General features: G+C 36.3%; 1 protein-coding gene across 6 annotated transcripts in view; it reads right to left on the bottom strand.

Annotated features, from left to right (window-relative positions):
• Nucleotides 1–3,109: 3,109 nt before the first annotated feature.
• PAK5 (p21 (RAC1) activated kinase 5) overlaps nt 3,110–13,396 on the bottom strand; it is a 317,031-nt gene continuing 306,744 nt past the window's right edge. For 5 of the 6 annotated variants that reach the window (XM_043986936.1, XM_043986938.1, XM_043986934.1 and 2 more), the window contains exons 7-9: nt 9,151–9,276; nt 6,285–6,419; nt 3,110–5,498 (exon numbers count right to left, since the gene is read on the bottom strand). In XM_043986936.1, the coding sequence (XP_043842871.1) occupies nt 5,343–5,498; nt 6,285–6,419; nt 9,151–9,276 (417 nt within the window). In that variant the 3' untranslated portion in view covers nt 3,110–5,342. The remainder of the gene's footprint in view (nt 5,499–6,284; nt 6,420–9,150; nt 9,277–13,396) is intronic. The other variant, XM_043986939.1, reaches the window with a different exon arrangement.

Here is a 13,396-nt window from a genome sequence, read left to right as displayed (position 1 = left end):
TGTGCCAAATGTGTTGACACACCCTCTAGGGGCATTCTCTTTAGCTCTTCAGTGAAGGAGAAGGGCCAATGGGAATATTTCTTCACGGAGAACAAGTTCACCTAATCCACATTTTATGAAGCCTATACTACCAACATATTCTGATTTCTGAGAATTCAGCTTACTTGTCACTGGAATTAAGTTAACTTATTAGTAAATGGACCATTATCCTAGGGCTTTTGACCTATTTGAGAATTAATAGCATGGAATCAAGTCTTATTATTTTTTAACACCTACTGGATGAAAAGCACTGAGCTAAGTGTTATTCTAGTTTGAGGACAAATTCAGAATCCTCAAAATACTTTCTTATTCACATCTAATTATCAGGTTGTGTCTACAGGGCACATTCAAATAAGCACATTGCATCACACTAGTTTTGTGAAGGAGACATTCTAGTAAGCTTTCTGGTTACTCAAGTGGATCAGTTAGATGAGGTTGAGCTACCCGACTTTCTGGACTAATTCAGTTGGAACATTTATTTGAGTTAACTTGGGAGTCCAATTCATCAGAGAAATGCTTACAAGTATTTTCGGCATAGCTTCATGGAAAGAAAATTTCAGTAAGAGGAAAAAGTTCTAGTCCTCACTTTCTAGCTCTGTGACTTTGGGTGAGTTACCTCCTTGAAATTAATTTTTTTTTGCCTGTACAATGAAGATGACAGCATAATAAGTGACATTTATATCCTTATCTATATACATGGCTGAAGCTTGTGCAGCATCTTAGGTACACTATCATATTGGATTTTTTACAGAAATTCCATGAGGTAGGTAATAACAATAACAACAACAACAACAATGATAGTAGCAGCTAATATTTGTATATCACTTTAAGGTTTGTAAAATGTTTTACGTATATTATCTATATAACAAGTATGTCCTTGGGAGCAGGCAGTGTGTTTTGTCTTTGTATCTCAAGTGCCTGGTACACAGGCACTTAATAAATGATTACCCACTGAATGAGATGCTATTATTATCCCCATTTTATCTATTAGGAAAGCGAGGCAAAGAGGGGTTAGGTGACTTGTGCAACGTTACACAACAAATAAGTATATAAGATTGGATTCGAATTTCAGTTTTCTCAACTCCAAGTTCAGGGCTCTAACCACTATACAAAGCTACTTCTCATTATGGGCATTTTAATGTCCATATTTCAGATTAGAGAACTGAAGGTCAGAAAGCTTAGGTGACTCATTCGTGATCGCAGAGTTAATAAATATCAAAGTTGGAATTCCATGCTAGGTCTCACGTGGAAGTTTGGAATTCTTCTGACTACATCACAATGCATTCTTGTTTTTTTTTTTTTTTTAATTTTAGTGAGGCAGTTGGGGTTAAGTGACTTGCCCAGGGTCACACAGCTAGTAAGTGTTAAGTGTCTGAGGCTGGATTTGAACTCAGGTACTCCTGACTCCAGGGCCGGTGCTCTATCCACTGCGCCACCTAGCTGCCCCCACAATGCATTCTTTACCTGTCAGAAGGCAGAGGGATGGGCCAGATGAACTCTAGCCCTCAAAATTTAAGATCTGATTCTATGGATGTGGTCACAGAACACAAAGTTTGTACTATAGAAACCTTAACTATGGAGGAGCATAACACTACATTCCTCAAGATAGAACCTTAATTTTTTTTGGTGGAGCAGTGAGGGTTAAGTGACTTGCCCAAGGTCACACAGCTAGTAAGTGTTAAATGTCTGAGGCCAGATTTTAACTCAGGTACTCCTGACTCCAGGGCCGGTGCTCTATCCACTGCGACACCTAGCTGCCCTTCTAGATTGTTGCCAGTGCAGTGTCTCTATGTGTGGGTTTAAATAACTATATACCCCTACAGGTTAAGAGGGGTTGGTACCTCTATCTGTGAACCAGTCTTTACAAAATGCTTATGTTTTGGTAATCCTTCAGAATAATAAATTATTTTGTTTTTAATCTTAGGGGCATAAATTTTGAGCTAGAAGGGATCTTAGAGGCCATCTAGTCCAGCTTCCTCATTTTACAGATGAGAAGATTGAGTCTCAGTTAATTTACTTGTGTGTGGCCACACAGAAAATATTAGGGACAATATTCAAACCCAGTTTTTCTTAAATCTCATACTTTAACACATATGTACTGTAAAGAATTAATTGTTATTTGAGGTTTTTATGCCTCGGTGCGCACTGGCCTGGGGGCTCCGCAAACTGCACGGTGCTCCACCCACTGGTTGTAGCCCTGTCATCACCACTCGCCCACACCTACAAGGGCCTGGCAAAATTATAATGATTGGAAGCCTAGTGAGGGCAGTCATGTGACTGTCAGAGCGGCCATCCTATTGGATGGGACTGTGTGGGGTGTTTCTAGGTTTGGGGGAGGAGAATTGAGCATTCTAGGTGGAAGCTGGAGAGCGACAGGCTTTCTGCTGCGTATTTTCAGCTGCTTCCTGGGCGGTGGTATTTTTCGGGTATTATAATTTCCCTTTCCCCATTTTATTTCCTTTCCCTTGATCCTACTGATCCTGTCTGTGTTTTGTTTTGTTTTTTAAGTTCGTTCTTGTTAAAATAAATCTTGTTCTGTTTTGAGGGAGGCTGCCGGTCTCTTTCCTTGCCCCAGTATTGCAGCGAGCTGCTTTAGTTAGCACTAATTAATTAATTAAAAATTGGTCCCCACAATACCATATATTTGATAAAAAAAAAATCCCAACCATCAACCCATAGTTTCTAGCTAGGTTTACCTTTTGTGATTGATCAGATTTCTAGAATTCTTTTCACAAAAGAAACATGACAGATGTAGATATGTAACAACTCAAAGTGGCTAATTTACTTGTCTATGATGCTTTTTCTAAAGTGTTCCCTTGAGGAAATTCTCCTTTCTCCTGAATTACAGTAGTTTGAGTAAGATATAGACTGTCTGAATCTGTTTTAGACCAAAATATCATTCCCTTTTCTAGCTGACATGATAGCTGGCAATCACAAGTGGTAGTGTGTATTCTTTCATTAGTTATCCATTAATATTCACTTTCCTCCTCCAAGATCACGAAGGGATGTTTCCTCCTGGTCAAAGGAATCCTTTAATTTAGGAAATTAGTGCAAGCTCCAAAAACCATAATGGGGAAAATGCAAACATTTATTTTTATTTGCAAATGCAGTTTTCTGCCAATAGTTGGTGCTCACAAAACTTCTTAAGCTACAATAACTTTCAGTAAACTCAATGAATACTTTAAAAAAATATCTAGTGATAAGAAAATTACAGAAAAAATTTCATTACACTGTTGAAAATGTTTTGAATCCAAAATTTACTATCTTATGCAAAGGTTATTAGCAGTTATTCTTGTTATTAAAAAGATTTTTTTAAACATCTATATTTTCCTGGTTTAATTAAGATAAATTTTCACTTGAAACTCCAGGCCTGTAGTTTTCTAGTATTTATGCTTTGGATTTTGAAGTCTCACATATTTATTAAGTAAATATGTGTATGTTCGCATAAACATGTTTTTTGCTGGTTTTTATGAAATGAAATTTTTAATCGTATTTACTACAAAGAATATCCTTCTGCTTGCAAAAACAAACAAAAACAAACAAATGAACAAAAATACCTCAGGGAAATATGAACAGCAGCAGGTCATCTTATACTTAATTCTGTTTTTCTTTAAATATAACAAACAATTAGAAACCTATTAATTACAAAAAAAATTCTTAATGATACCTATAGCAACCAGAGATTTTTTTTTTTCAAATCTAAATTCATATCTGTAACAGTACTTGAAGTAATTAAGAAAGCTTCTGGTCGTTCTGTTTGGTAAGGAATGGCTTCTGTCTGATATATAATGAAGAGGAACTAATAATGATGATGTAGCACTTCCAAAGTTTTAAAGGCATACCTACATAGGCCTACAGTTAACATGCAAGGTATCCAACAGGCAACACAAAATTTATTGTAGTAGTCATTCAATTATCAACATTCAAGAAGGTCTAGACAGCAGCACAACTCTTCTATGTCAGAAACACATTATAACGTGATAACAGGAAAAGTCAGATTATAACTGGGAAAATACCCCCCTGTGGCAAATTGACCTTTGGAGTCAATTCAGACTTCCATCATGTGAAGAATCAATTCAGACTTCCATCTATGTAAACAATAGAGATTAATACTGTGGTTCAAGGTCAACACAGACTGAGATGAGGGATCTGCCTTATTGCTAGTAGACAGTGATCAATCCTTAGATCTCTCCTGTAACAAACCAAAGTTGAGTGTGAAAGCAAAGGTTTTGAAATAATTGATAAAAATGGAATTGGAGCTTCTACCTTAATTATTTCTCTTTTTCCTTTTTGAAACTGAAATAATCTCATCAGCTGATTTGTAGTGCTCGATTTCTGGATATAAGCCTGATTTTTCCCTAGTGCAGAAATCCCTCCTAAGGAGTTAAGCTGGTCACTTGGGAAAGCCACTCTCAGTTTTGCTTCCATACACTAGGTGGTTCACTCCTAGTATGCTGGAAGAATGAACATGATGTTCCCAAATGTAGGCCTGGCTTCCAAGAAGTAGTTTTTAGTGTGATGATAGGTCTCAATGTGTTTTTTCCAGTGGGAAAACATAAAATGTGTGCTATTATCTCCACCCCCACCCACCTTTCTTTACCACATACAATATTTATTAAATTAAGAAGGACAGTCTACTAAAGCTGAAGGTGATAGGTATTTTTCCAGGATTCTAAAGAATTCTCTGTTCTCAGAGAGGGCTTAAAAAACGTAGCAAAGACTTCGTTCAAACTCCTGCTAAGTTACATATATTACTTCAACTAATACAATGGCTACTTAACATCAAAGTACTATAAATTATCAAAAGTATAGTACAGAAAATTACAAATTCATTTCAAAATACATTACACTGCTACAATTCAGAAAAAAGTGCTTTTTTTTTTCTTTTGCCAGAAAAGTTTTGTTCCAAAATAGAAATGGAGGGTAGTTTTCCTCTTGGAGCCAAGTCCTGTGGGTTATCCTACATGTACTATGTGTTGTTACCTTTTAAAAAAAAATGCCTGTATGGAGTCTTTCAGGTTTGCTGGCTGAAGAGCTCCAAAAATAATGATGAATACAAACACTGTGTTCCAAAGGATCACAACGTATGTCAGTAGATGGATGCCTGTTTTAGTAGTAGTGATAAAAGAAGACTCCTATTGAGCTTCTGACGTCTAGGGAACATCTCCTTGGGTTGAATCCCTAGGATCATCTCTTTAGCCTTGGTTTGGAAATGACAGGTTGTTTGTACTTCCCCATAGTTTTCATGCTTTCTCCCAAATCACTTGGAGATCCTCCTTCAGAGACCCACCGGGCCCTTCCATTCAGCGGTGCCTATATTGTCTCATGAGCGGTACAATGCAAGAAGGTGGGCCTGCTAGTTTCAAGAATGGATGTCTGATGAGTTCTTGTGCTGTCGCTCTCTGGGAGGGTTCCCTTACCAACATCAAGTCTAGGAACCCCCGAAGCACTGAAGAAACCTGAAATTATCACACAGGCATCATGAACAAGACAATGTAAATCATCAACCCCACAGCAACTGATTTTTGCAAAGTACTTTTCGGCTAAAACAAATCCATTGCCTACATTATCTAATGTATGTAGCTATGTAATGAGATTATTATTATCTAATGTAGGGAGAGGTATGTAATCAAATTATTACTATCTACATTTTATGAATAAAGAAACTGAGGCTGAGAAGGGATACGTTATCAGACTAAGACCATATCACTAGTGATTTCCAGAGCCAGGATTCTAACCTAGGACTTTCTTCTATCTCTAAGATTGGTATTTCTTTCCCTTATACTATACTGTTTTTTCATAGGTACTTACCATAGTTCTGTAAATTGGTTTCTTAAATATGTCACCAGAAAGCTAACAGCCTAAACAGTTAATTCTGAGAAATAACCCTAATGGGAACTTGGAAGCAAAAAGGGCATTGTTTTCTACTACTAGAAATTATTTGCCCTGGTTCCATTAATTTAGAAAGAAAAACACCCACAGGATATGTGAAAATCAAAACACACACACACACACACACACGAAATTTAAAGTCATATTCATACTTCAGGTAGAGGTTGCACTACAAAATCTCTAAGGGCCATTCTAGGGTTCTAGGATTCTATACTAATCAAGAGGTCAATTACAAGTGAAAAGAAGTAGAGTAGTTGACCGCTGCTTACATGTCATATCCCTGGTCTCAAAATACCAGGTGGCATATTAATTATAACTTTTTTTGATCTTTAATAAAACAGACAAATCCTCACCTTATGTAGGTCTCTCACTCTTGGAGGTAAGTTATCACGGATCCTACGCATGGCCTGGAGTGGAGGTTCATTGAAATAAGGAGGTTCTCCATCTATCATTTCTATGACCATAATGCCAAGTGACCAGATATCAACCTGTTTTATAGAGTTCATAGGTTAATAAAGTGGGAAGTATTCTAAAGTACATATTGTATCTAAGGAAATCAAGTAATTCGCATTAATTCATAAATGATTTTATTCAATAATAGCCTAAGAGGGAGTTTTGAAAAATCATGTATCTGTAGACAGAGGTTTCATTTAAGATATCATTTTATCAAAAAGAAAAATCCAATTTCTCATTGAGGGTTCTGGTTGGTCTTGTAAAGAAGTAGAGCTCATTCATAATATTCTACAAATCCAATTGTACATATTACCATTCTAAAGTTTATTGCTTTAATCAGAACCTTTTTACCACTTGTAGCTGCCTGATAGGTCCAGATAGTAAATATTCAAATAATAAATATAGATTACCAAAACAACAACATACTTTTTCCCCCAGGGCAATGAGGGTTAAGTGACTTGCCCAGGGTCACACAGCTAGTAAGTGCCAAGTGTCTGAGGCCAGATTTGAACTCAGGTCCTCCTGAATTCAGGGCTGGCACTTTATCCACTGTGCCACCTAGCTGCCCCAATAACAACATACTTAAAGCTCCCTACTTAAGAAAACACTACTTAAAATACTTTATATAACTACGAAATAATAAGATACTTATACTGCCATTACCATTGTTAGACTGAAAATATATTTAAAATAGTGTCACATTCGACAGGATACATTTCCAATACTTAATCATTTGCTTTAGATATCAGGTTGAGATGGATAATGGTCAAAGAATATGAAAAGATAATTTTCAAAAGAAGACACACAATTGTGAATTATTCCTTAGAAAAACTTATCAAAGAGATCTACATTAAAAACAACTTTGAGGTACCACCTTATAACCATCAACTTAGCAAAAATAATTGAGAATCAAAACTCAATTCTGGTTGTGTTATGGAGTATTAGACACATTCAATCGTTATATATGGAATTATCAAGTTGTAGAATCATTTTGTAGAGCAATATTGCAGTACACATTAACCATTAAAAAGTAATCATTGCCTCTGAACTAATAATTACATTGTTAGGAACAGAACCAGAAAATATCATCAAAAAAAAAATGAAAAAGCTATCTATTGGAGGATTTTCACATTAGCATTATGTATAATAACCAAGATTGAGAAACAAACTAAATGCTGAGCAACAGGGGAAATTTTAGTCCATTGATGTAATAAGAGAGGCAACATGACATATTTAAGTGGATAGAGAACATCCTTCAGAGTAAAGAAGACCTGGAATCAAGTCTCATCTCAGACATATGCTAGCCATGTGACTCTGGGCAATTCACTTAATGTCTCAGTGCCCCAGGGAACTGGCCAAAAAGGGTTTCTTCATTGAAAGTCACCTATGCCAATAAAACCAAAGGAACAGACCATTCCCCGCCCACCCCTTTCCACCTGCCAATTTATAAGGGAAATTTACTTAGTTGTATTAATGTTGAAAATTAAGTTTTCAATGCAACTCTTTAATAATAAAAAAGGAAATTAAAAAAAAAACAACACCTAGAAGTTCAGCTGTATTGGAAAACTTTCCCTTTTAGGAAGCCTTTGGCTCAATATTGTCTTTCAAAACCAGAATATACAGGAATTGGCTTTATAAATCCAGTTTCACATAATAAGGACAAAAATAGGCATATGGCACAATTATTTCTGGTTGAAGAACAGGAAGTTTGAATAATGGGAATGAAATAACCACACTATCAATTCCCAGTTACTGACACATCTTATCTATTCATGTGTTACTATCATAACCTATACAATGGCCTGCATTTACAGTTTATATCTCAGGCCCAAGAAGAAAAAACTAAATTGAATAAATCATCCAAGGTTACACAAGCTAGTATATCTACACACACCCTCAGGTTTCATTCAGTCAATTTGCTCAGTTCAGTGATTCTTGTCACATTTTTACATTTAGTCTACAGCTATGCAATGAGGATGATTCCTCTTTCCCCTACAAATATACTGGATCTAATACATTACAGTGGGTGATAATTCATTCAGAATATACTCTGGGAAACTGGACACCTCTTCAAACAAAACTGAATAACTGTGATAGAAAATTTTTATCCTTTAAGAGTAGATTTGAGTTTTAGAAAATAGCTAAACACAATTCAGGTTCAATTATGATCCTAGGATCATATATTTAAACATGTTAGGGACTTTAGAGATTGACGCTCTGTTTCCCCTCACCACCTCCTTCCCCTCCATTTTGAAGCTGAGGAAATTGAAGTACAGAGTGGTTAACCAGGGTCATATAACTAGTAAACATTTGAGGAAGGATTTGAACCCACTTCCCCATGACTCCAATTCTAGTGCTCTATCAATTATGTTATGCTGCCTTTCTAAATAAAGTAAATAGTAATGCCATTTTGTTAATTTGGAAGGGGAAAAAAAGATGTGATTGTAGAGTAATGGAACCAATGAGAATAAGTCTTCTTCTGTGGTTCTAAAGACATAATACACACACAGATAGATATATAGAAATATAGATAGATAGATGTATATTAATAAACATGTATATCTACACATGTAATATATGCATATGCACAATAATGTCCATATTATATACATATATATATTTATATGTGTATTGTATATATGTATGTAGGAATCTGTGTATATTTGTATAAATTTATTGAGCTCTCAGAATCTTACTGGCCTTATGACATGCACAAATGCTTTCATTTATTTCATGGCTTCACAAAGGATAGATTTTTTTCCTTACCTCTGTTCCATAAGGTAGTCTAGATATGACCTCTGGTGCCATCCAGTAAGGAGTGCCAACCAGTGATTTTCTCTTTGGGACTTCTTTAGAAACTTGGGCACAGAAGCCAAAATCAGATAACTTAATCTGGAAAAACAATAGATGCAACACCATGACCCCATTGATCATATTTCTTGTCATTCCATATTAGCATCAGTGGAGCAGGATACAAAGTTAAAAGTTAAATGATGGGTCATTTTCTGTTTCGGTACTTTAACAGATAATATTATCATCTCTATTATGCCTAGCACAGTGCTAAGTGTTCAATATATAATCTGATTTTCTTTTAAAATGATGTCTTCAAGGCATTCAATATATATGTGTATATATATGTATATATATGCTGATTTTCTTTTAAAATGATGTTCTTAATGATACAATTATGTATATGATGGGAACATAAAAACAAGATTACTAGGTGCTCTAAAGATAAATGGATGCTTGTCATCTAATAATGTCTTTATATATGTCAATTAGTAAGTATTTATTAAACTCCTACTATGTGCCAGGCACTATGCTAAATGTTGGGGATACAAAGAGAGGCAAAAGATAGTTCTTACTTTCAGAAGAGCTCAGAGTCTAATAAGGGAAATGAATGGAATACCCTCTATACTAATACCCATTCTTTAGAGCTTTACCCATTTGCCAGCTCTTCTATGAAACCTTCCTTCCTCACAAGATTATAATTTCCTTAAAGGGAGGGGCTGTTTCATTTTTGGTTTTGTATCACCAGAGTTTTTTTGCACAGTGCCCGGCACATAGTAGGCACTTAATAAATCCTTTCAGATTGACTTGATTCCTCCATCTCTTGTTGGTTAAACACCTTCTTCCTTCTCTGAGCTTGCATAGCATTTTGTTTTACATATCTCTTTGCACTTTTATTGATTTGTGTTCTAGTTATCTATACACGTGTCTTTTTCACTTCATAGATTGTAAGCTCTAAGAGGAGAAAGCTGTGTTTTAGCTCAATATTTTAATCTCTACCAGTGCATACCTAATAAATGTTGGTTGATTAAAACTCAATTCGAAGGAACATGCCTGTAGAATGGAACAAAGGGAAACAGATCCTTAAGGGAAAAAATAATTCCTATCATTTCCCTCTCCTGACTTTAAACTTCAGGACCTATGAAGTATCTGAACAAAGAGGATGCCCAAAACTCACTCTCAGGAGTGATTTATCATATCTTTAATGTAGATTTTTCTTTCCAGGCTTCAAGATGACTGGGAGCCTAATAATGTTCTCCATGACAAACAGAAGGGAGATGAGCAGAATCACTACAAATTTTGAAACCCGAGACCATTTTTCTATCGTAGGAGTGTAAAAGCTTTTCAATATCTATTGCTCATCTGAGTACATAAAAGAGACAATTTTCTAAAAAAAGATAATTACACACAACATATCCCTGAATAAATCTGCAATGCAGATAATGAGTACCCAAGTAATGAGTATAATGAAGCATTGTATGTAGGTCCTAAAAGCAAGTTGTATTGCCTCTTAGATGTTCCTTTTTCTAGTCTTGATACAGCTGTACAACTTTTCCATTTTGGAAAGCATCCTTTACTCAAGAATCCCATTAGCTTAAGAAAACTTGGGCTAATGGGAATGCCTGCTAAGATGAAAAGGGGCAGCTTGTTGGGCAAAGACCATCTTGAGAATCAGCCAATTAGGCATTGCCTAGTAGGTGTAGTAGAAAGAGCCGTGGGCTCTTTCATGAAGACTCCCGCTCCTGAGTTCAAATCTGGCCTCAGACACTTATTAGCTGTGTAACCCTGGGCAAGTTACTTAATTCTGTTTGCCTCGGTTTTCCATCTGTAAAATGAGATGGAGAAGGAAATGGCAAACCCCTCCTGTATCTTTGCCAAGAAAATCCCAAAATGTAGTCACAAAAAGATGGACATGACTGAAATGACCGAACAACAACAAACTAACTAGACTAAATTTCTACTTGAACCTTAGTTTCATAGTGAGAGTATGCTGTGTTCAAGTAAGAACTAGGAAACCATAAAACAAGTTTTGGGGAGTAGAAAGATGGGTGTAGGAGTGAAGGTGGAGGGAAGAAGCTACAGTCACGTGAAAAAATCTCATTAAATCTCATTAAAAAGAATTTTAAAAACCAACCAAAAATCTTGTTTATAAAACTCCCACATAGGATCATGATGAAGAAGAGAAAGATACCTTTGAGGTCACCTATTCCAAACCTTTCACTTTATAGATGAAGAAATTGAAGCCCAAAGAGGTTTCTACTCAATCATGAGGTAGCTTAGGTGGCACAATTCATAGAGTGCTAGACTTACTTGCCTCATATACTTCCTAGCTGTGTCACTATGGGCAAGTCATTTAACAAACACCTTTCAGATTCAGTTTCCTTATCAGTCAAGTCAACAGTCATTTATTAAGCACCTATTATGTGCCAGACACTGTGATAAGCTCTGGAGATACAAATAATCACAAACAAATAGTCCCTGTTCACAAGGAGATCATAGTCTAATGGGAAAGAGAGCATCCAAACAACCATGTACAAACAAGATATATACAGAATCAAATTGGAGGAAGTCTCAGAGGAAGGGCACTAAGAAAGATTCAGGAGGATTAGGAAATTAGGACTTTAGTTGAGACTTGAAGGAAGTCAGGGAAGCCAAGAGACACAGATAAGGAAGGGAAGCATTCTAGGCATGGAGGAAAGGAGGTGAAAATACCCAGAATCAGGAGGAGATGAAGTGTCTTGTGGGAGGAAGAGCAAAGAGGCCCATTTCACTGGATTGCAGAATATATGGGGGGAGTAGGGTTAAGAACACTGTAAAACTTGGAAAAGAAGAGCATCTACCTCACAGGGTTGTTGGAGGGTATCAAATGATTGGGTTTAGAACTTTGTTTTCTTTTTTGTTTTGGTGGGGCAATGAGGGTTAAGTGACTTGCCCAGGGTCACACAGCTATTAAGTGTCAAGTGTCTGAGGCCAAATTTGAACTCAGGTCCTCCTGAATCCAGGGCCAGTGCTTTATCCACTGTGCCACCAAGCTGCCCCAGAGCCATAAGATGTTAAATAAGAGGGAAATAAGTTGCAATGAAGTGGTATAATAAAATTTACAGCTAGAAGGCACATTAGAGATCACCTAGGACATGTATATTACATTATGATGATATGAAATTAATTACGTAAGGTTGCAAAGTTAGTAAGTAACAGCTAGGATCAGAACCTAGGTCATGTGACTACAAATGCAGTGATTTCTCTCAGACCATGATAGAAGAAAAGAGATTTCAGACAATGAATTAAATAGCTTGGCATAATACCAGCACTTTTTGGCTACCAAATCTGGAAGCCAAAGAAGTAGAACTGGCAAGAAATTATCCAAGGAGGAGAGCTCCCAAGGGTTTTCAGGACTAGATGACTTTTGGCAAGTTTCTTAGCTCCAGGAATCTGCTTTCTAAAGTGTAAAATGGACAGGGTGGGTAGAGAGGGAAAGAGCGACTGAGCTGGGCTAGATTACCTTTAGCGTTTCTCCTATTCTATGATTCTATGAGCTTTACTGTGTCTTCCTTTCACTACAATTCTTCATGAAAGAATGGAGAGAGTCATTTGTTATATGGTCTCTTCCTCGTGTATGAGTAGATGGTATGTGAGTTGTCTTCCAATTTTGAGATCCTATGATTCTAGAACACTTCCTGATACGGTCACTAAAGATAGCTGTCCTGGGCTTTGGGCTTCCTTACGCCAAACTATATGTTTAAAATAGTTATGTATTCAAGAAAGCAATGATCTTAAAGGGTCAACATGGCTTCATGTTGATCAGTTTAACCTCACAGTCAGGACAAATTAACATCATTTTTAACCCTGATATGCTAGGTAGACTGTAGATCAGAGGAATGCTGTTGCCCTCTATTTTAGCAAAACTTTTGACAAAGTCTCTTGATATGTTTATGGACAAGATGGACTGATGTAGGCTAGAGGAAAGTACATTTAGTTGGATTTAAAATCGCTTGAATGATTAACTATGTATTTGTCACTTCAAGCGATAAAAGGAAATATAAAAAAAGATAAAAAGATGCTCAGTCCCCAAGTATCTCAGAAGTCTCATGAATCTGAAAATCTTTGGCAAAATTCAAACAGTGGAAACTATTATGTGAATAGCTTAAATAAAACCATGTTAGTCCCAGTCACACTATTCTACCTCTTTACTTTCATACTTTTCTTTAGGATTATATCACCT

Source organism: Dromiciops gliroides, chromosome 2 (assembly GCF_019393635.1).
Source record: "Dromiciops gliroides isolate mDroGli1 chromosome 2, mDroGli1.pri, whole genome shotgun sequence".
Classification (NCBI taxonomy): Eukaryota; Metazoa; Chordata; class Mammalia; order Microbiotheria; family Microbiotheriidae; genus Dromiciops; species Dromiciops gliroides.
This window is presented reverse-complemented; position numbering and strand designations above follow the sequence as displayed.